This window comes from Pararge aegeria, chromosome 12 (assembly GCF_905163445.1).
Source record: "Pararge aegeria chromosome 12, ilParAegt1.1, whole genome shotgun sequence".
NCBI classification, from domain to species: Eukaryota; Metazoa; Arthropoda; class Insecta; order Lepidoptera; family Nymphalidae; genus Pararge; species Pararge aegeria.
In genome coordinates this window covers 18,635,295-18,656,593 of record NC_053191.1, presented here as the reverse complement: position 1 = coordinate 18,656,593, position 21,299 = coordinate 18,635,295, and the positions used below count along the sequence as shown (strand labels likewise).

The window sequence follows — 21,299 nt, the reverse complement described above, 5'->3', positions numbered from 1 at the left end:
GTCATGACTTATATTTCTTATATTATCGAAGTACGACCCACACCAAACCACAGACAACAGTTCTTCCAAAGTCAGAGAAGTTTTCCATTTCGGAGAAGTTCCTGTTGATATCAAACGCATTGTAATCCTAGTAGGGCTTGTTATTATTGGGAACAGACAAATCTATGCGATAATTTGCGTTCAATTATATATTTTCTTTATTTTTTAACTGTCCTCTGTATCACTACTTTTTAAAATTATTATTCCAATACAAGTTAGCCCTTGACTGCTCACGTGGTGGTAACGGCCTCTTGGGACGTATTGCAGTTATAGTAAACCCATTCCTCTAATCGGTTTTAACGCGAAATCGTACCGGAAAGCTAAACAGCTTGGCGGCACGTCGATAGGAGGTCAACCAGACACCACCAAAGCCTTCTATAAATTCTCAAATTACCCTGCCAGGTATCGAACCTGGGACCTCCAACTTCGCCGCTGCTGCAATCACCAACCCGTCTGCCCAGCGTGGTGGTTACGGACGAACCCTCCCGCTTGTTGGGAGAGGTTTTTAGTCCAGCAGCGGACTGTTATAGGCCATTGATGTCCGTGGTATATTAGGATGACTCGAGAGACCCAAAGAAACAGTGCTTCAAGACAAACTTAAAGAAACCTTATTTCCAGAGGGTCAGTGCGAGCGCGCACAAGCGTCCTCAGCGGCGAGGTCGCCGCCCGTCCTTGCGGCGCGGCCTTGGCGCCCGGGGCCGCGAGACCCCGACCCGCATGAATACTCCGGTGAAGGAATACTTTACTAGCCCCCGAGGCAAAACACGCGTGTTATAAGCTCCTCTAGGTACATAGTCCAAAAGTCTTTGTAACCAAGCATGGCTAGCTTTTTAAATAAATGGAATTTCTGTCATGCTTAGGCGCAGTTTTTTTTCCATCAGAGAGAAGAAAGATGTAAAATGGGGAAAAGGAGAAAGAGAGCAATACATTGTATATCTAAAACAAATCGCGCATGGTCCAATCATGCAGAAGTGACAACGATTTTAGCTCTTTAAGAAGATTCCTTCTATCACGGCTACACAGAATTGACTACTACAACTGAGTATATATCGTATTTCTCGACAACGCAGATTTCCTGTAAAATATGTCATGTTTTTCGCTACTTATTTCTTAGTTATGTTAGAAGGTAAAATGCCATTAAACTTAATCTAAACTTGTACACGAAACCTTTTCAATTAATGTTGTAGTAAGAAGAGAAATCTCTTTATGACTTTATTTTTCGAAAAATGATCTACTGTATGCAACTTTAAAAAAATCAGTTACATAAAGTTAAATTAGATAAAGTTTAACAAAAGGCTTTTATTATCATGACATGAATACAATTATGTATTTCATTTTACATTATTATTACTACGATTATTACAGCATTTCATTAATTGTAATAGAATTATTACAATCATTGTTATCATAAAATTAAATTAGTTAATTAATTTACAAAAAGTATTTAAAATATTTCAGAATTTATATTGCATGATAATTAATTGATGTTTATTAAATTAACAGTCGTATTAGTTAACTAGCGGACCCTCGCGACGTCGTCCGCGTAGGAGTCGATCGAGAAGCTAGAATAGATCTGATGCTAACATGCTAATTATTTCACGTGGTATACTGGGGTACTAAGTTGTCATTATTTTAGTTGATACAAACATACATCCATCCTCACAAACTTTCGCATTTATAATATTAATAGGATGGTACGCATGCATTCGATCGTTGTCCCTTGCTACTTGCTGTTGTTTGTGAAGAGTTATGTTTTTTTTTTTTTTTTTTGACTTTATCTCCGACAATATTTAAGATATCTTCATTATAATTAGACATTATAGATTTGATACTATACACTTTCAAATAAAAAAAGAATTAATAAAATCGGTTCAAATTTAACGGAGCTATGAAGTAAAATTGATACAAATTTTTATCCCATTTCCCGGAGGAAACGTATTGTTTATCGAGATAATACGTATCTTATATGTTGAACCGGAATATCAGCTAACACTATACCAAATTTTATTTAAATCCGTTTAGTAGTTTTCACGTGATGCCCGGACAGACAGACATACCGATTATAAAACATCCCCCAGTCGAAATTTTCAAAATATATTAAGGGTACAGAAATCTTCCAGTTATAGTTTTATTATAAGTATAGATAATAACTAGTTTTAATGGAATTATATACATTGATCGATAGTTACAATCTAAAACTGAGGTTAACCTTAAATAACTTGAAAAAAATAAATACCATAATCACATTCACGTGCTGGTGTATTTAAAAAGATGGCGCGTAACGTAAAAATGTGACGCGTAACCGATAAATGTGACGGTAAATTTTTTTCCAACGCCGATAAAGAAGTCTCACTTCAAAAACATATTTCAGAACTTGTTGTTTTATTGAAGTGTTTTAATGATAAAGCGCATAATACGGGAAGGCCGGGCGCCGAATGAACAATAATTACTTATTGTGTGAAACATTATTGATAGCAATGCTGCGGTACGGCTTTTCGCCGCGTTCTCCTGCACTCGCACACTATGTCGCTAAACACGCCAACTGATCGTGACCGCAACCCGGCTCGGAATGGCTCCGATTGATATGCAACTCAGAAACTTTTCTGCCAGTTGTTAACTGGTTGGGACCTACCGCCTCTATCTGCCATGAATAGTATACAACCGGCGCGGCGCTGTGAAATATTCGGACCTGTCGTAAAAGTGACTGGAGACTGCAATTTGTTTCTCAGTTAAGTTCCATCCATTTTCACGGCGCACGGGATAGTGGCACGTGTAGAGAGCGCAACTTATCATCAGATTAGAGATAGAATAATTATAGAAAACGGACGTAAGTGAAGTGTCGGCTGCGTGTTGCATGTCGCGTGACGGTAAATTTTTTTACAAAAAGCGAATTTCCCTCATCCTGCATCGGTAAAAGTTGGCCGGATATCATTATTATTTTTTATGTTTTTTCTCCTTCTAACTGACAATATAGTTTTGTATTCGCAAGTTGTGGCAGTCTTTAAGTGGGTCTACAATATTACATTTATATGTTTTTTCATTTTTTGTTTAGTTTTTAAGAGTTGTTGTTGTAACCTGTTGATTGTCCCTTAAATAAATAAATAAATAAATAAATGCTTATGTAACCCAATTTTTACAGTAGTTACCTAAATGTTTAAAATGATTGATTGCGTATTGGTTTACTATGATCAATCGGGACGGCTGCAGCCACTGGCCGTGGCCGAGTAGTGCGCGAGGTCCCTTACAGTGCGGTTTTCCTCAGAGATAGTATTGGAAACAATGCTCGAGCCCGTAGCGACTACGCCATTTACAAGTAATACAATGAAAACCCTACGTAGATAACTTACAAACTTTCCGCAGGTCCGTTTTGGTGTATACACTCAACAACAAGACATGAGCCCGAAGACGATACATGGTGGAGTTTTCAGGTTCAACGCAAAACCAGTGGCATGCACATCATATATGCACAAGAGGACTGCCTACCCTAAAATGTTTATGTAACTCAAAAATGCGAAGGATTTTTCCATTTTATGGCATCTTATTTCTTTATGCATACCCCCGTTAAAATTCCTGTGCACGCTACTGCAGCAGACTGGCCTTTTTTTGGGTGGTGGTAAAGCTCTATGGTTACCCTTGGGCAGGACGGAGGTTATGTGGGACTCCCCCCTCTAGAGGATATAAGTATACCCAAACTAAAAACCACCACGGTATGTCCCTCTTGTTGACTTTGTTAGACGCCTGGGAAACCCGTTGTTCTCGTATACTTCCAGGACGTCTACCAAGTACCGCGACCGATTAATAATTTTAAATGACAATGTGAGATGGTGATAACGAAAAAATGTGGCTTCTTCTTAGACCAGGACGCGTATGGAAATCTCGTAGCTTTAGTTTTAAGTTTACGAATATGGTCATCGCCATCAGCTCATTGTAATTCTCATGTACGCATCAAAAGTGCCACCTATGGGCCGGGCCTACTTGTATAAAGATATTTTTTACTTTGACGTTGACTTCGATTGCTGGGGCCCCCGCACTAACGAGGAGGGTCTTGTATCTGGCCTGGTTGAAGCACTAGATCAGGGATAAGATATTGCAGTATCAAGTGGAAGACAACCATTATTCATACAAATAAATATCAGTTATATGAATGAAATCTCTACCAGCTGAGAATAAAGCCGATAAGCCTCAAACGGCTGAACAGAGTGATTTGAATGTGGTTAATTTTAACCGGCTTCTTTTAAAAAAAGGAGGAGGTTATCAATTCGGATGTTTGTTTGTTACTTTAATGTATGTCCGTCATTTATAGAAGGAAATTATATTTTTGTTAGAAAAAGGTTTGTTCCGAAATGGTCCCATTTATTTTATCTAGATCCGATGAAGAGTTTCGGAGACAGATAGCGAAACTATTCAAGCAATCAACCGCCATTGCTTCAACAGCATAATTATTAATTGTTTTCGGCCAAACTACATAATTTAATGCCTGTACCCTCGTTATAAAATATTTCAGTTGGTATAACAAGTGTACCAAGGTATATTTGAAGGCGATCTATTGAAGCTGCAATCGGGACAAAGAAATACGTCAATTCCTTGAAAGCTGATAGTGTGGTGTTTGGGCGCATTAATATGGCAGGCGCCATGTTATCGCGGTTTTTTTTAATTAATAATATATTTTTATGCGTTAGTTAGAGCAACAACCATTATGCACGAAATTTTAAAATTTACCGATTGTAGCGCCCCGTGAATTGCTGGATTAAATAAGAAATTACTGGACTAAGTACAAATTATTACAGCAATTCAGCTCGATAAGGGTTTTATAAACAAACAATAGATATTTTAGGTGTGAACGCGAACCGTTCCCCACCTTAATATGTGTCTGACACGAACCACGCTTTGTTGGGGTTTATACCTGTGCGTACTAGCTGAAACACCCGGGTTCGTTGATATAGAATGGACTTGACAAAGATTTACAAGAAATAACGGCTAAGGAGATAATGACGTCATAGTCTCAATGTCCTGCGGAGTCGCGATTCAGGCACCTTGGAACTTCTACGTCTACTTTGCACGAAGCTATTTGCCAACAGCTTTACAAATTGTTGAGCCATCCCGGTTCCCCATTGTATTTCATACTTATACAAATATACCCTATACGTTCCTAAGAGATGCAACAGGGTCCAAAGGACATCAGTAGTTTGGTAGGTATACCATTACAATATTGTTTGATATCAGTAAGTTTTCCCATTTTTTCAAAATTGGTGAAACTGACGAATTTACGAAAACTAAGGTAGTCTTTGTCAACGATTCATGAGTTTGATCGCCATTCGAGAGTTAGCTGGACGCGAATCTACTTGTGCTCAGAAAGTTAAACCAATCATTACCTTGTTTTCGAACAGTTTTACTTGTTGTTATTTAATTTTACCATATTATTATAATCGTTAAAGTAAAAGTGTTTCCTTTCAATGTTCCTGTTAAAATACCAAGCCCCAGAATTCTAATCAACTACCTAAACAGATACCTGCGGTCAACCGTCTAAGACATTATTTGTATAAAGTTTAAAATTAAATAAAAAATGCTTAATTAATTCGTTTATAATTATTACTTTTCTTTATTCAACGCAGGGAGTTGACCTTCTTTCCTTTAAACAACGCCGTGGCCGCTTCTTCGCTTGTGTGTTTATTTATTCCACTACAAGATAGCCCTTGACAGCCCTTCAATCTCACCTGTGACGTAGCACTCAAGATGGTAACGGGCTAACCTGTTAGGAGCAGTTTTATATGTCTATATCCCTAATCGGTTTGTATGCGACATTGTACCAAAACTCAAAATTTCTGAGCATTCGAACTGAGATAACAACGAACCTGTAGAGAGTTGCTAATCGATGATGCTACGATTTTGCCTGTAAATTAATTCTTAAACATCAATGTACTAAAATCTTCGTATTCGGTTTATGACTCAGGTCTACATCTAGGATTTCCCGAACAGAGTCATACCTATAATGATTAGCAGTTGGATTAAGAGAAGGCAACGTAAAAAATAAATGTACTTATCCAACCAAATGCCCTGCCTAATCGCAAGTCTACAATTACACTGTAAAAAAATAAAGCGGTTGGTTTTTTTAGTTTATTTTCTTTCAAGTCACAAAAAGCAATTGTCTCATGCGCGAAGGGAAGGCAACGACCCGCCTTGAGGCTGGCCTTGCCTGCAGCCGACTGAAACAAGAAGCTCGCGCTGATCCTACGCCTAACCACCTTACACACTCGTTATACAATAGCTAGTTATTTTAAACCAACTTCAAAAAGGAGGGGGCTATCAAAACAGGTGGTTTTTTATGTAGGTTCGAGCGTAACTCCTTCATATACAACGTGTAACCGAATTACTAAATATTGTTGAATGGTGCAAACGTATATTTCTTAAAGAGTATATTCCCTAAAAAAAATTAAACCAAACAAAGCATATTTATTTTTCCATACAACCGAATTGAAATCATTCTAGGTGTTTATTTATGACAACCATATTGAAGATAAAATACCGACACGTGCATAGAACCTACGCTACACGACGCGTTTTTAATAAGTAAAAAAAACTATGACGCTGTACTATTAGCGTTTCGGTTTCACAGATACGAGTAAGTCTCAGAGACACTACTACATAATGTACCTCTAAAGCATGTTAAGTAATATTTCGGTTTCCATATACACTTTGTATAATAGTAATTTTATTTCAAGCGTCTTATAGGCTCCGTTTGGAAATATTAAGACTTACTTTCTGTGTTATTACTATAAATATCTTTTTTGTTTACCATCATCAAACATCAAACGCAATCGGTATTTCGCGGAATTCATGGCATATTAAAGGTTTCTAAAAAAACATCCATAGGTATCCAACCCATGTCCATATCTCAATCCATACATATCTGTTATCAGATCATCACATACCTATACAAGGAAAAAATACTACTAGCTTTTTCCCGCGACTTCGTCTGCGTTTGATTTTGTTTTTTAATGTGGCATTACATTTAGTTCTAGATCTAAAAAAATTAAAGTATGCATTATCGCTAAGCCTTAAATGAGGGGATTGCTGCTGTTCGCTGAGGAGTTCTGTCCTCTATCTCCAACCACAGTATGGGCAAAATTAAACACATATTATAACCTCTATAGTACATTTAAATTCATTTGGTAGTTTTTGTGATGCGCGGCCAAGAAACAGGCGGACAGGCAGATAGAGGGTCAAAAATAAAATACAGGTGAAGCTAATATAAAGCGTGTTGGCTGCAGAATCGTTTAAACAGTGCCCTTAAAATTATTTTTTAAAAGGATCTTCACTGTACAGAATCGGACTAGTTACGTTTGTAATATAAGCACAGAAATCAGAACAAAGTATAAGTATAAATTCGATATACTTATTTTATTTTATAACGTTAGGTAAAAAAAGTTTCAATATCAAGTTATAAAAGCCCCGCTTTAATTAGGACTCCTTTCCACCGAAACTTTGCTAGAATGCGTTGCTCGCGATGTTTTGCCACCAGTAGAACTAACTAATGGTGGTTTCATGGCTAATGCTAAAGACTTGCTAAGGTTATTTTGGATACCTAATCACCTATCTGCGCCTATCCCATTATCTGGGGTCGGCTCTCCTTGTCCGTTTCCCTTTTACATGCGGTTTTGATCAGGTGCCACGTTAATATGTTTTGCTTCAGGTCATTTTTGACCGTCTGTAACCACTTCGTCGTCGTATGTCCAGACTCCAGGGCTATTCGTACCATTTGTTCTGCGGGTCGTCTATTAACTTGTCCGTACCATGGATGCAATTTTATAGCTACCTCTTACATACTCGTCCTTGCTTTGAATCAGCGCAACATGGGCATCGAAGTGGTGTATAACTGTGATTTGGTTTTTAGTAGAGGCCCAGTATTCCGTACACAACAAATCTGAAGATCGGATTGTAGTTTTGTATGCTTTCCTTTGAATGCTTTCTTCATTTTTTCGTCAAATTACAAAGCATTGGTGGGCCTGCCGCACAGTTCCAAAGCTTAGCATCGCTGCATGCGTCTAGTGGGTGGGTGTCTTTTTGCGGGGGTGTAAATGAAACACATTCTGCAGTCAACTGCGCGTAGAAACAATAGCTACGGGTGGGCTCCCTTTAGCTAAGGTGATATAAAAACATAAATACCTATTATTGGCTGCAATCATTTTATAACGACACGATAATGATCGTCATTACACTACTATATCCCCACTGCTGGGCTAATAGAGACGGTGATTTAGAGCTTTGTCCTTCCCCGCTGATTCAACACGGGTTGGCGAGCTTTCTAAGTTATCGCAATATTTTAGTGATAATAACCATTATGCCGTATAGCCATAACGTGCTCTCGAAGGCAAGGGGGTAATTAAACCAAGCCAAGCTAATTTTGTATCTATTGGGCTGGTATTGAGTTATTTTTTGACAGAAAACCCCAATACCGTACATGCTAACCACTTGACCAACAACGGCGTTTATGATCTACACAATAAACATCTCTTTAAAAACAAAATTAAAGAGTACGTCTCACGGGCCCGCTCGCGTCTTTCAGTTTTGTTTTTTTCCTCAAGTGAAGTGTTTAATTCGACAATCCCGAACGTGGGGCAAGAGAGGTCAGACAAATATCTCTACTAAGTGCCAGAGTCTAACATAACTTTTTCAAAATAATATACGTAAGTAATATAATTGGAAATAGAAAAACACAATGAAATCAAACCACAACTACCTCTGGTAGCCTATATTATGTAGCACATAATATTATCTGATCTGAGGAGATACCTGTGCTACGCAAAACACCGCATCAAAATCAGCTTATTACTTTTTCGGAAAAATTTAGACATACAACAAATAAAAACACTACTCCTGGCCCGTTGTTGTCTATAACTGTAAAACATATCCAGGTTACGTAAGGTAAACACCACATTCAAATCAGTCCGTCCGTTTGAGTGCTATGATGACCAACACACATAAAAAACAAAGCTAACCTAAAAGCGGAGTTTTGACACTGCGTCATCAATCAAAATTTTAATGAAGAATTAACTTAGAATGAACGTCGAAGAAATACAACGCGTTACCTTTGCTGGAGGGGAAAGGGGGGCTAAAACATTGAAAAAGTATTACGTTCTAGACTAGAACAAACCATGCAAGTGAAGGTTTCACGACTTAATACAATAAGGAAAAGATTTTTTTCTGTTTTTTTTTTAATCCCCAACGCAAAAAGCGGTGTTCTGAGTTTGACCATTTGGTCTGCGTCATCGTGACGCTTACGCGGATGGACCGAATTGGATGCTGTCTTCTTGAACTACCCTGGCCAAGTAACTATTCGGGGCAAGTTCTTGGACATGTTTTAGGGCTATAGGACAAAAGGGAGCGCTGCATACGTCTTTTAAATTCTTTTACTTGTTCTGTACGTCAAAAACCAATGTGCCGATTTTTATGCGGTCTTTTGCGTTACACAGGAGTAAACTTTGTTCAGGTTCTCAGATACATATACATATTATGTTTTAAGGTCATAGATTACCAAAGAGAACTCGACGGAAAATCTTTACCTTAGGAATCGTGTTATAAAAGCGTATAGGTAGTCAACCCCACAAAGGAGTTCTGCCTGGAGAATCTGGGAGAATGTTAGGAATTTCATGGATGCAGATTTTAATAACACAATATTCTTAGAAAGGCTAGATAAGTGATTTGAATTCTCGTCTGCCTGAATATCCCACAAGTGGGATTGGTGACTCCACATAACTTTATTAACCACCACAAAACATTATGCAGAACTCTCAGCCAAACAGGTTTCCTCACGATGTTTTCTTCACTATTGAAACAAGTGATATTTTAATTACTTAAAACGCACATAACTTTGAAAAGTTAGAGGTTCGAACTCGGCCCCCCGAAAGTGGAGTTCTACCCATTGGGCTATCACCGCTTCATTACTTAAATAATCAAAGAGGTACATTGTACAATCTATAGATCTATCTATCTACCTACCTACTCGTATATAACTATAATAAAACTGTACATTGGATCAAATTTTTTTTTTGGAGCGCATTCTATGACCGTTACTTAACCCAAAACTGTATTTATTTTTTGGGTCCGTCTTTCTGTATCTGTCATCGACATCGCCATCTAGCCCCAAAGTAAGCGTAGCTTGTATTATGGATACTAAGATGACTGATGAATATTTTTATGAATAATATACATAAATAAATAGCAATATACATATAAACACACAGACACTGAAAAAACATTCATGCTCATCACACGAACATTTTCCAGTAGTGGGAATCGAACCCACGGCCTTGGACTCAGAAAACAGGGTCGCTGCAAACTGCGCCAATCGGCTGTTAAAATTGCAAAATTGCATATTTGACACTTCCAGAACGATTGAAAAAACTTAATGTTTGGTAGATAACTTATTGAGGTAGATGCAGACTATGAAGCAGCATGCTACGTCCCGTAATTTACGCCGGCGTAGTCGCAGGGCACATCTAGTAGTTAATAAAAGTTTGTAATGAGCAATATTTTCGTGTTACTATTAAAGAGCGCGGACAAAGTCGCAGGCAACAGCTAGATATTAAATAAAGAAAATCTGAAACCTAATAATATAATCTCTTCACTGAAGAGCAGCCAACGCAAACAAAAAATATTATTACTTACCTAACTAATATTATTTTGTTTTCATTTCATTTGATTTCATCGCCATCACTCAATATATTTTTTCCGTTCAAGGACCATTTAATTTTCTGAAGTATCTTATTTACCAAGTGAAGCAAACATGGGTGAAAGTTGTATGATTTCAGAGCCTAAAAAAAATGTAATTCTTTAGAAATACGACTCTAAATTTATATAATATATGATTTAAATCTGTGACCCAAAAGAAAAAGCGAAATCAGAAGTACTAAACAGAAATATATTTAATTTGAGCCATTAAATACAAGAAACGGTGATAGTGTATTTGCGCACTTCTAACTTTTCTAAGTTATGTGCGTTTTAGGTAATAAAATATCACTTGCTTCAACGGTGAAAAAAAACATCGTGAGGAAACCTGTATGGCTGAGAGTTCTACGTTCGTTATGTTCTCAGAGGTGTCTGGAGCCACCAATCCGCACTGGGCCAGAATCTTGTACTACGGCCTTAATCCCTCATGTTTGTGAGAGGAGACCCGTGCTCTGTAGAGGGCCGGTAAAGGGTTTGTGTGATGATGATGATGATTAAGGTAAAAAAACGTTTTTTAACTTACTATTTAAACTTTATATATACTGTGATCCTCAGAATATCTGCAGTCATATCTGCAGGACTAGCGCAGGCAGGAGACAGTCAGGGGATATAGGGGATGTATTGATTAAGCTTAACAACTCCAGAACATTCAACAAGTTAGCAATTCCTGGAGGGATCCATTATTGCTTGTAAACTATAGCTATAGTAATGGTTACAGAAAAATTGAAAATAGAAACATTGATCACGGCTCACCGTAGCAAATCAACAACTGTTGAGCAAATGTGTATTCTGAAGTAATTAGCACTTTTTGTTTGGCTTGTGATGCTCTAGCTTAATCACAGCTGTTGCCCGCGACTTCGTCTGCGTGTTTTTTGTTACTAAAGCATCCCCTAGCAACAGTTCATTTGAGAAATGTCTGGCAGTAGCAGGAGCAAAAAATTGTAGATTGTTCTGGGTAAGCAATGATAACTGGGGTCAGTTAATAGACTTTTTTAAAGTTATACTTCTTTTGGCGCGTTAGGGAAAAATGATGAGAGTAAATTTTTACGATGCGCGCGCACACCGTCACGAAAAACCGACACCCTGAAGTTAGCTATAGTCAACATTTTAGTTTTCAAATTAATTTTTGACGGTGTACTTACACTTTCAATTGTCAAAGTCTGCAGGCTCATTCCAAAATCTCCAATTTGAATGCGTGTTAAACTCGGTTGTACGATAATGAGAATTTACTCTTATCATTTTTCCCTAACGCGCCAAAAGAAGTATAACTTTAAAAAAGTATAATTATATTATAAAGAAGTATAACTTTAAGAAAGTATAATTTCAAAATCTGGCGCAGTTTTTAAAATGAAATTTTTCTTTCTGTTTTGTTTAGGTGTAGTCTTTAATTTGTTTAAAATCGCGATAACTTCTTACTTAAATGGTCGTTTAGAATGAATTAAAAAGGTTTTGCTGCAACATAAACAACCATCATTGAAATCTATTTATTTGAATGTGTATTAATACTGAGAAGCAAATTTGTAACCCACTTTTGTTTATACCGGCGATCTAATAAAATTTTAGAACACAAAATCTGCTATGTGTCCAACTATGATTTGTAAGAATATACTTTTTCCAGGGCTTTTTTGTAACTAATAACTAGTTCTTTGTTCTCATAATGTTACGTTAATTCTTAAGTTATTTCCTCTATGAACATTAATATTGACCAGATCTACACGAAATTTAGGCAAAATTAACTAATAATACAGACTTTCCGGCGAAAGAAGAATTTTAAAAATCGGCTAAGGTATGGCGGAATTATGAAGTAAAATCTACAAAAACTTTCATCGCATATCCCGAACGAACCCTATCAGCTATAGATGTACCAAATCACATAACAATCCGTTTAGTAATTTTTGCGCGCACAAACAAACTGAAAAATTCTAAAAACTAGATTTTACTTTCTATTCCTTATTTCTAATGGCACCTAGTGGTCTACTTTCAAAAATCTTTAATGTACAGTACACGGCAAATCTACGATTTTATTATATGTATAGATTTTACCAACATATACCTTATTGTGTTTATATGATAAAAATTACTATATAAAATAATGTAAGCAATAGCTGGCAAAAGATAAGTAAAATATTAATAAATATACTACGACAAACACATCGCCATCTAGCCCCAAAGTAAGCGTAGCTTGTGTTATGGGTGCTAAGATGACTGATGATAATTTTTTTTCATGAATAATATACATAAATACTTATAAAATACTTATAAACACCCAGGCACTAAAAAACATTCCTGTTCTTCACACAAATATTTTCCAGTTGTGGGAATCGAACACACAGCCTTGGACTTAGAAAGCAGGGTCGCTGTCCACAGCACCAATCGGCCAAGTATGTATTATATTAGACAAAATCTTTAAAAGCAATGAAGTTTCTGAGCTATCAAAGTTTTACTGGAAATTATTTTGAAACTAAAATCAATCATCAACTTGGCTGTTTAATATTGTTTTATAGAGATCCAAATCCAAGATTAATGACATCAAACATTATAGTCAATCAACATCTTATGATGACAAAGATCAACAAAGAAAGAAAATATTCTAAGCCCAATAAACTTTTATTTCTTTGAAAATTCATTTTAAGCATTGAAAACTGTATAATAATACAAGGTTCTTGGCCAGGCATTGGCTTGCACTTCATATATGCTGAAAAGCTGTTTGGAAAAATGGCATTCTTTACCTAAACTGCGGGTGAAAAACACGTCATTACTTTACCGTGGGTGGTAAAATATGAGAAGTGAGCCAATTATCTCATACTTTACTACATGTTTATGTTGTTGTCTTCATTCATTGACCATACAACCTATTCAGTCATTTATTTTATATTTTTTAGACAATCCACATTAATGAATTAAATGTAGGCCAATAATATAGGCACATAGACAATCTTAATGGTTCAATGTATGCTTTAGTGAATTTTATAATGAAAAAATTTGTTTTAAGCTTAATTAAAAATCTCGAGTGAGACTGGGGTGTTTTCAGCCTTGTATAACAGTCTGCTATTACCAGATAAACTGGAGACGTTTTGCATTGGTGGGCCAACCCTGGACCCATTAGTGCCAGGACAGAAAAAAAATTGCTCTATAAGTCTGATACCTGTGTGGTAACAAGGCGCTACATTCCATTGGCATAGACAATTTATTCTGGGAAGAATCATTTATAAAAAATGCATTAGGTACTTTTTTGTGAATAGATACAAAATTACAGTGAGCAAGGTTTTAATTTAATTTATTTGTGGGAAACCCAGTTTGCGCATGTTCGCAATAGGTTAAAGTCAATGTACAGGCTCAAGCACTGCACTTTGTCAGATATAACTTACAATGAACTCTAAGCGGTGGACACTCTGCTTATGTTATAGGAAAACCTATACTAAGCTTAGGTGTAATTATTAACTCTTACTGCAAAAAGTGGGGCATTATAAGTTTGACTCCTTCAATATGTATTTATCATTTCTAGGCTGGGTGTTTTATGCCAATGTCCCACAAAAGGCAATGCCAGCATTGTTACAATGTTCACAAGTATAACTGATCCATTGGATGCAGTGTTTCTTTGCTTAGTGGCTTTTTGTGTTATTTATTTTCTAAATAAAGTTAAAGGTTTACCCATGATAATCCATTAGATTTCAACTTCAACTCTGTCTTGTGTAATGTTATGAAAGAAATCTTAAATTACAAAGTTGTTTACATCATAAGCTGTTGTTGCTTGTAAACAATCACAAGTCAATATCATTGCTGTACAATTTTTGATTATAGAACACCAAATACATATACAAAATTATAAGAGCCTATTAGACTGCATTCTTAGTAGGTAGTTATTAGAAAAGTTAATAACATTTCTCATGACAATTACAAAAGAGAAATCAGGAAACAATAAGATTCTTATAAGAAATTGTGAGCGATTCCCATGTTTGGAGTGCGCAAATTGTTCGCTCGACTTTTACATCTAAAAGAAGAAACCTTTAGTTGAATGGGGCACGTCAAATGGGCTTCTCAATTGAAAATAACTATCGCAAAACTGTTCCGGAAATCAGTTCCCCCTCTCTTCCAAAGGGAAAACTCATTCCAAAACAAGGAAACTATTATATTGAAAGAGAAAAAAGTTATAAATTTTCGAACAGAGAGTTTGATATTAAGCGACCAACTTGAAAAGTGCATACGGAGTATCATTTTATATAGTAAACAATGCACGTCCGACCGGGTCGGGTTGCAGTTTATTTTTTTACACGAAACACGTTTTCGTCCCATCAGTCACTCGAGTAGTCACGACAGTCAGTCGGATATCAACGGGAACAAGTTCTCAATGCTACATCGCTGACCTGAGCGCGGCTCGCAAATCACATCGTGACACGAGTGGAAAAAACCGATTCACAACACAACACATCACTCCGTGGACGACTCGATCCGGTGGCAACTGGTACAGCACGATCCAGAGACGCATATCCATATCGAATGAAGCACAACTCACTGAAATACGCGACGAAACGAGATAGATACCCACCTTACTCTTAGTAATAACATGTGTCGCTAGCTTTACTACTGCGAAGTTGCCCGTTCCGATTGTCTTTTCCAGCTCATAGTTGCCGACGCACACTAGCTGGTCTATCGGGAAGTGTTTCGTTTTGTGCATCGGCTTGATGTTGCTAGCCATTGTAGACAAACGCGCGGACGTCTACCGCGACGCGTACTCCCCGACGGATTTCAGGTTACTGCGCTTAGTTCGGCGAGCGGGCGCGGCGGCGCTAGCGGCGCTCACGTCATTCCGCTCGGGAAGTACAGCTGCGGCGTTTGACATTTCATTAATAAAAACAAACGCCCTGTACATTGACTTTTACTGAACAAGGTCAAACCGAGCACAATACTACTAGTTTATCAGTAGTTATGTTTTAGCGCTCGTGACATTCTCCAGATGATAACGTGAGACAATCTTATCACTGATTTGTTATCAAATTGTAAAGAACAAGTTGAACATCGCTCGCACATTTAAAGAGACGCGATTCAGTGCCTCTACGTGGTTATATCCGTCTTACTCGTTTCGCTTTGTTGTTAATTAGTGAGAGAGAGAAAGTGGTATGTGGAGAGTCTGCGTGACGTCAGAAGGTAGTTTTACGTCACAGGCGGCAATTTCAAACGAGTACAGAGTACGTCAGACAAAGATATCGATTTTTCGACTGAACCAAAATTTAACGCTACATGAAGATATGTAGCTACCGCGTCGAAAGGCTTGTAAGGTTACATGTTTGAGTTATTTAATATACCTATTTCATACACGGAATCTAGATTTAGGATACAACTGTATCGACTTCATTAAATCGCAATAGTAAGTCGCTTTATGTTATTTAAATAAACAGTTTGCTTTACACTTAGCTGTGAATCATTTTACTAATGTATAATGAAACATACTACAGCAAAACGATAAACTAACAATAATAGCAACTGAATCTTACTAATCGCATCGAACCAATATAAACAGCGGGTGTGTACGGCCGAATCTTTAAAGTAGCCGACGCAACACCCGCCTTTCGGCAATAAAGGACAGCCGCTTATATGAACATTTTAAAAATCCCTGTGGCGCTGAAGCCTTTTATGGAAAAGTCACCGGGAATTTGATTAAGAATGGCCATCTGAACGGACAGGCATCGCCGCGATTTTTGTCCACTTACCACCTTGCTCTGCACCATTAACTAAAACGAAAACGACATACCGCCAAAGACGCGTTCTGATACGATGTGGCAAAAAAACATAAATATTATTTTTACATTCAAAGTAAGAAGGTTCGTAAAAATCGCCTCTAAGGACCCGAAGAGTCCATCTAAAGACTGCTTTAGTCAGTAGTAGTTTATCAACGTTAAGTACCATCTATTACAATATTGTATTATCCTAACAATCCTTTTTCCTACTGTTAACGTAAATTTTAAAAAATACTTTCGGTACCCGTGACAGCCTTCATCCCGTTTCAGATATTTATGAATAGATTGGTTCGCTGCATTCATGTCCGGCCAAAATGAATGGGGTGCGTAGCTGGGTAGGTATCCATTAATTCAATCATTCATTGAACAAGAACTGTTATTGATTATTTAATGTTTTGAAATCAACGCCATCTTTAGGTGCTTTTATGAACATATCCACAGACTCTGCGAAAGATACGTTTGCGTGGAAGTTTCACCCTCTGATTACAGATGGCGGTTATTTCTTTAATTACTATCTATGGCGAATGGTACAGAGCCCTCATTCAGCCGTTAATAAATGCAGTGCATTGTGTCTAAAAACAGTGTAACGCCCCGCGCACGTCTCACTTCAAACCCGTGGAATGTTGCCAGCTCACAAACTTTTTCCCATCTCCCATTTTATGGCAGAGTTTAGAACATTAGAGGTAAAATAATTACTGTGAACTGCTAAATGGTATGAAGTGACTAACCGCCTGTTTCGGAAACACTACTAAAGTGGAGTGGTTTTTGATGCTTCAATATTAGTCGTGAACACGGTTTTCGTATGATCTTAATTCTGTGGTAATTATATTATATTCCATCTTCCCTATCCAATAACAAAGACCTTATAGTCGTAAAAAAGTAATAGGCCCGTTTTGACATTTGTCATCGCGACGTAACTAGTTATGGAATCATAAGACTCGGTACTCGATACTCACGATAAATCAATTCAGGTTTGTATCAGTACTTGATTGATATGATTATGTATTGTAAAGTGTTCGTTCGTTCAAAGTATTCCTTTAACTTCACAACCAATTCGCGTGACTGGCTGTTGATTTTACGTCCACTTTTCAACATGTTGAAACAGAGTTCGTACTATATAACAAGAAACACAAAAATCGAGTCAAATCACTATGTTTAAATCAATATCCAAAGTAGAAGAGCAAAAGTAAAGGTAATAGTAAACAGTATACATCAAACTTAAACGAGCGCACAGTCAACTTTACAAGATGGGGAACGAAAAACTGCGCAGTGCGCGCAGGGACGCTTCAGTCATGTGCCGCTTGGTCAGATACATTAACTCAGACTCATTATTTAGAACCCAGTGTCGTCAATTCAAAATTTTATTTGCGGCTTTGAGTACCAAGCGCGGCGGCTTTCGATATTCAGTAAAAAAAATGGTTACAACTCTAGAATAAAAAAAAAAAAGACTGAGAACGTAACTGTTTTCGAAACGTTTTACAACAATTATAAATTGCATGCTACTATAAAGTGAGCGCAAAAAGAAAACTCGCGATATATTCTTATTCTATTATTTAACGTCCCAAAAAAATTTACGTATTTTTTAAAACACTGTATGTAATAGATTTTTATTTTATGGTTTCTTTCAGTTTTGTTCCAAGATACATTCTATGGTCTTGCACAAATGTCAAAACGGGCCTATTACATTTTTACTATGGAGGGTAGAGGTAAGGAGAGTCATCTTATATGGGAGAAAAGTTGAAAAAGTGTCCAGTTGTTGCGCTAAATAACAGTTCAAAAATCCTCCACAATGGCGCTGGTGGATGCACAGGGTATGGTATGAATGTAGCAATCGTAGATGAATTGAAGTATGCCGAGTTAAAAAATTTAATGTCATTATCGACTAAAGTAGTTAGTTATTGAGAATTTCAACAACTTACGTTGTACAAAATATTGTGGTAAATATAACCTTACTTCCTTGTTTATTTTTCAAGCCTACTCTAACAATATTTATATTTGGCGCTTCTTTTAAGAGTTACCCTGATGCAAATGTGGCGCCATCCTAATTTAATACATTTTGACGACACTTTTTCATATACACAGATGACTCTCCTTGCATCTACCCTCCATAATTTTTCGACTATAGTATATATTATATTTCGACTATAGTTTATATACCTACTCTTTGGTCAATTGTTATTTTAATTTTATACTAGGGTAATGGATTTGCTACATCAAAAATCGCAATCGATAACGCTGCGTTTACCTTAATCGATAATTGGATTAGTGACCACCAATTGGAGATCAGAATTTAACGTTTACCTTCTCTACTACGGAATCGCTGAAGATAAACCATCTTATCTCAGTACACCATCCAACCATTAAGAACAGCGTGTTGGGTACCCTTGAGTCTGGCTATGTTTTCTATCTCTCTTTTAAATGACAAGAAGCCTACGAACCCACTCCAATGGGACATTCATAACGCTACGCAAGATGGCAAGAATGTGTGATTAACGTTTGAAATAAAAAGCTTAATATATTGAAACATAGAGTTTATTCGCTTATAATTACAGCTGTAAGGCATTCGCAAGGCTGGACTTTGTACTGTAACAATTAATGATCAACAATTGGCGAACTAACGTGTCAACATGCCCATACAGAATTTACCGCTATACATTTCAATGTATATTCACACAAAGTTTGTTGAGGGTTTTTTCTTAGAATGGTGCGTTTGGAGCCTTCGTACCTTTAATTTTTTTTTAATATCCACAACATTTTTTTGTGGGTCTACTATAAAGAAATTATGAGTTTAACTAAAATCAATTAAAAGTTCCTGCCTATCTTTTTTAATAACTGCCTCTCTTGATTTTGTAGGGACTTATGCAGAAAGTTTAATTTCTGTACTCAGATCCTCGCTCTCTGATATGCAAAAGTGAATAAAGCTCACAATTCAACTCTCGTATAACTGTCGCGTACGGTAAATTCTGCAGGTGTAATATACTAGGATTATCTCATTTGACATGTTCATTACATGGAAAGCCGTGAGACGTGATATGTAGTAGTTATTGTTTCATGTGCAATACAACTATGTAAATAAAGTTTAACAACAATATGTACAGTCCGTGGGACCAACTGGTTAGACACCTAGTTATAAAATATTTAACATAACGCGCCGATTCGGGCACCAATCTCTACACTATTAATTGACAGATCTAGAAATACCTTGGCGTTCTGTTTCGCAAGATGGCAAGAATGTGTGATAAGGATGGTACTTATTTTAGATCTATCAATTAAGTTATACCAGAGATGTCTGTACAACTGAGCTATCAACAATGCCATGATCTGTCAAGTAGTAGATTTTTATCCCCTTATCAATCTCGTGATTCTGTAACTTGTGACTCAAAAACACAATTTTAACGATTTTAGCTATGACGAAATATGTATATATATTGGAATCCTCTGTCTGAAATATATAGTGTATCTGCCAGAAACCCATTAAGTATGAGATACGTAAGCTCACGAAACACTGTAACGTCAAAGTAAAATGAAGCTGTACAACGTGTAAATGAAAACCGAAGTAATACTTCACAGGCTTGAGAGGTATATTATGTACTGTCTCTGAGACTTATCTGTGAAACGGAAAAGCTAATCGTTTTTGAGTAAACCACTGCCATAGATTTTACTGAAAGAAATTAGATACAGCCGTAAGTCACATGCAAAATTAAAATCATGTGACTACTGTCACTTAATCAGGTATACAGCGTCTCGTTGTTCAGCTACAATGCGCGTGTCGGTCTTTTAACTTCATTAGGGTTGTCATAAGTAAACGTTTAGAATGTTTTGAATTCGTTCGTATGGAAAAATAAATATGCTTCTTTTGATTTAATATTTTAACAGGGTGATTCATAATTATTTCGTATTTCGGTTACACGTTGTATAATCGCAGAGCAGCTTTCCTGTCCCTTCAGCCCTTTGTCGCCTTGGTTGCAGCAGTCGCGCCTGGCTTAGGGCCTGTTTGAATGTCATGCCAACACAAGCTTTAAAATGAGACAAATTAGGTCTATTTTACTCTGACGCAACAGAACATTTCTGCGTTCAAATGTGCAAACGTGTGTGCAAATCTCATAGTATAGCACAGTACTCGAGCAAAAAAATAAATTGTGGGGATAATTACGAATTAGGAAAATAAACCGAATTTGAACGATCGTATTATTGTAAAATCACCCAATGCATAGTCAGACCTTCAGCGCGTTTTTTACGTGTCGCAACGTTTATACTATACCATAATATAATGTGTTATAAGCAGATCTTTTAAAGTATTATTTACAATTGTCTATGTACTAAAATCTAGATCGATACCGAATTTATTGATACATAAAAAGCTAACAGTAAAATTTGTATCTAATGGCGTGGACATTAATGTCGTACCCTCAGTTCGAGGTGCACTTTTCGCAAGCGTCGATGGTTTTACAGTATCGAATAACTATTAACGAAAGGCTAAAATGGACCTTGAATTAAATCTCGACTGGAGAATGCGCATACAAGAACAGTTGGACAAGGACAGAAGGCTAAGGTAACTTTATTAAAGTTTATTTAGTCGAGCGCACAGGGGTAGGAGCTTTACTGGCAGAATCACATTAATTAATATATTATTTTTTTTCATTTCGTTAAAAAAATCAACAAATATCCCAACAAAATCGGATCGGCTTTACAACTAGGTTAAAAGGTATATTTAATCCTTTAAAACCATCGACATTGAGTAACCTCGAACTAAAGGAACCTACGTCCTCTGACAGGACGTTTTCTTTTAAGGATGCCTGA

At 36.9% G+C, this 21,299-nt stretch overlaps 1 protein-coding gene across 1 annotated transcript in view; it reads right to left on the bottom strand.

Annotated features, from left to right (window-relative positions):
• LOC120627810 overlaps window positions 1–15,605 on the bottom strand; it is a 41,260-nt gene extending 25,655 nt beyond the window's left edge. The window contains exon 1 of the mRNA XM_039895860.1: window positions 15,311–15,605. Coding sequence (XP_039751794.1) covers window positions 15,311–15,460 — 150 coding nt within the window. The 5' untranslated portion in view covers window positions 15,461–15,605. The remainder of the gene's footprint in view (window positions 1–15,310) is intronic.
• Window positions 15,606–21,299: the final 5,694 nt, after the last annotated feature.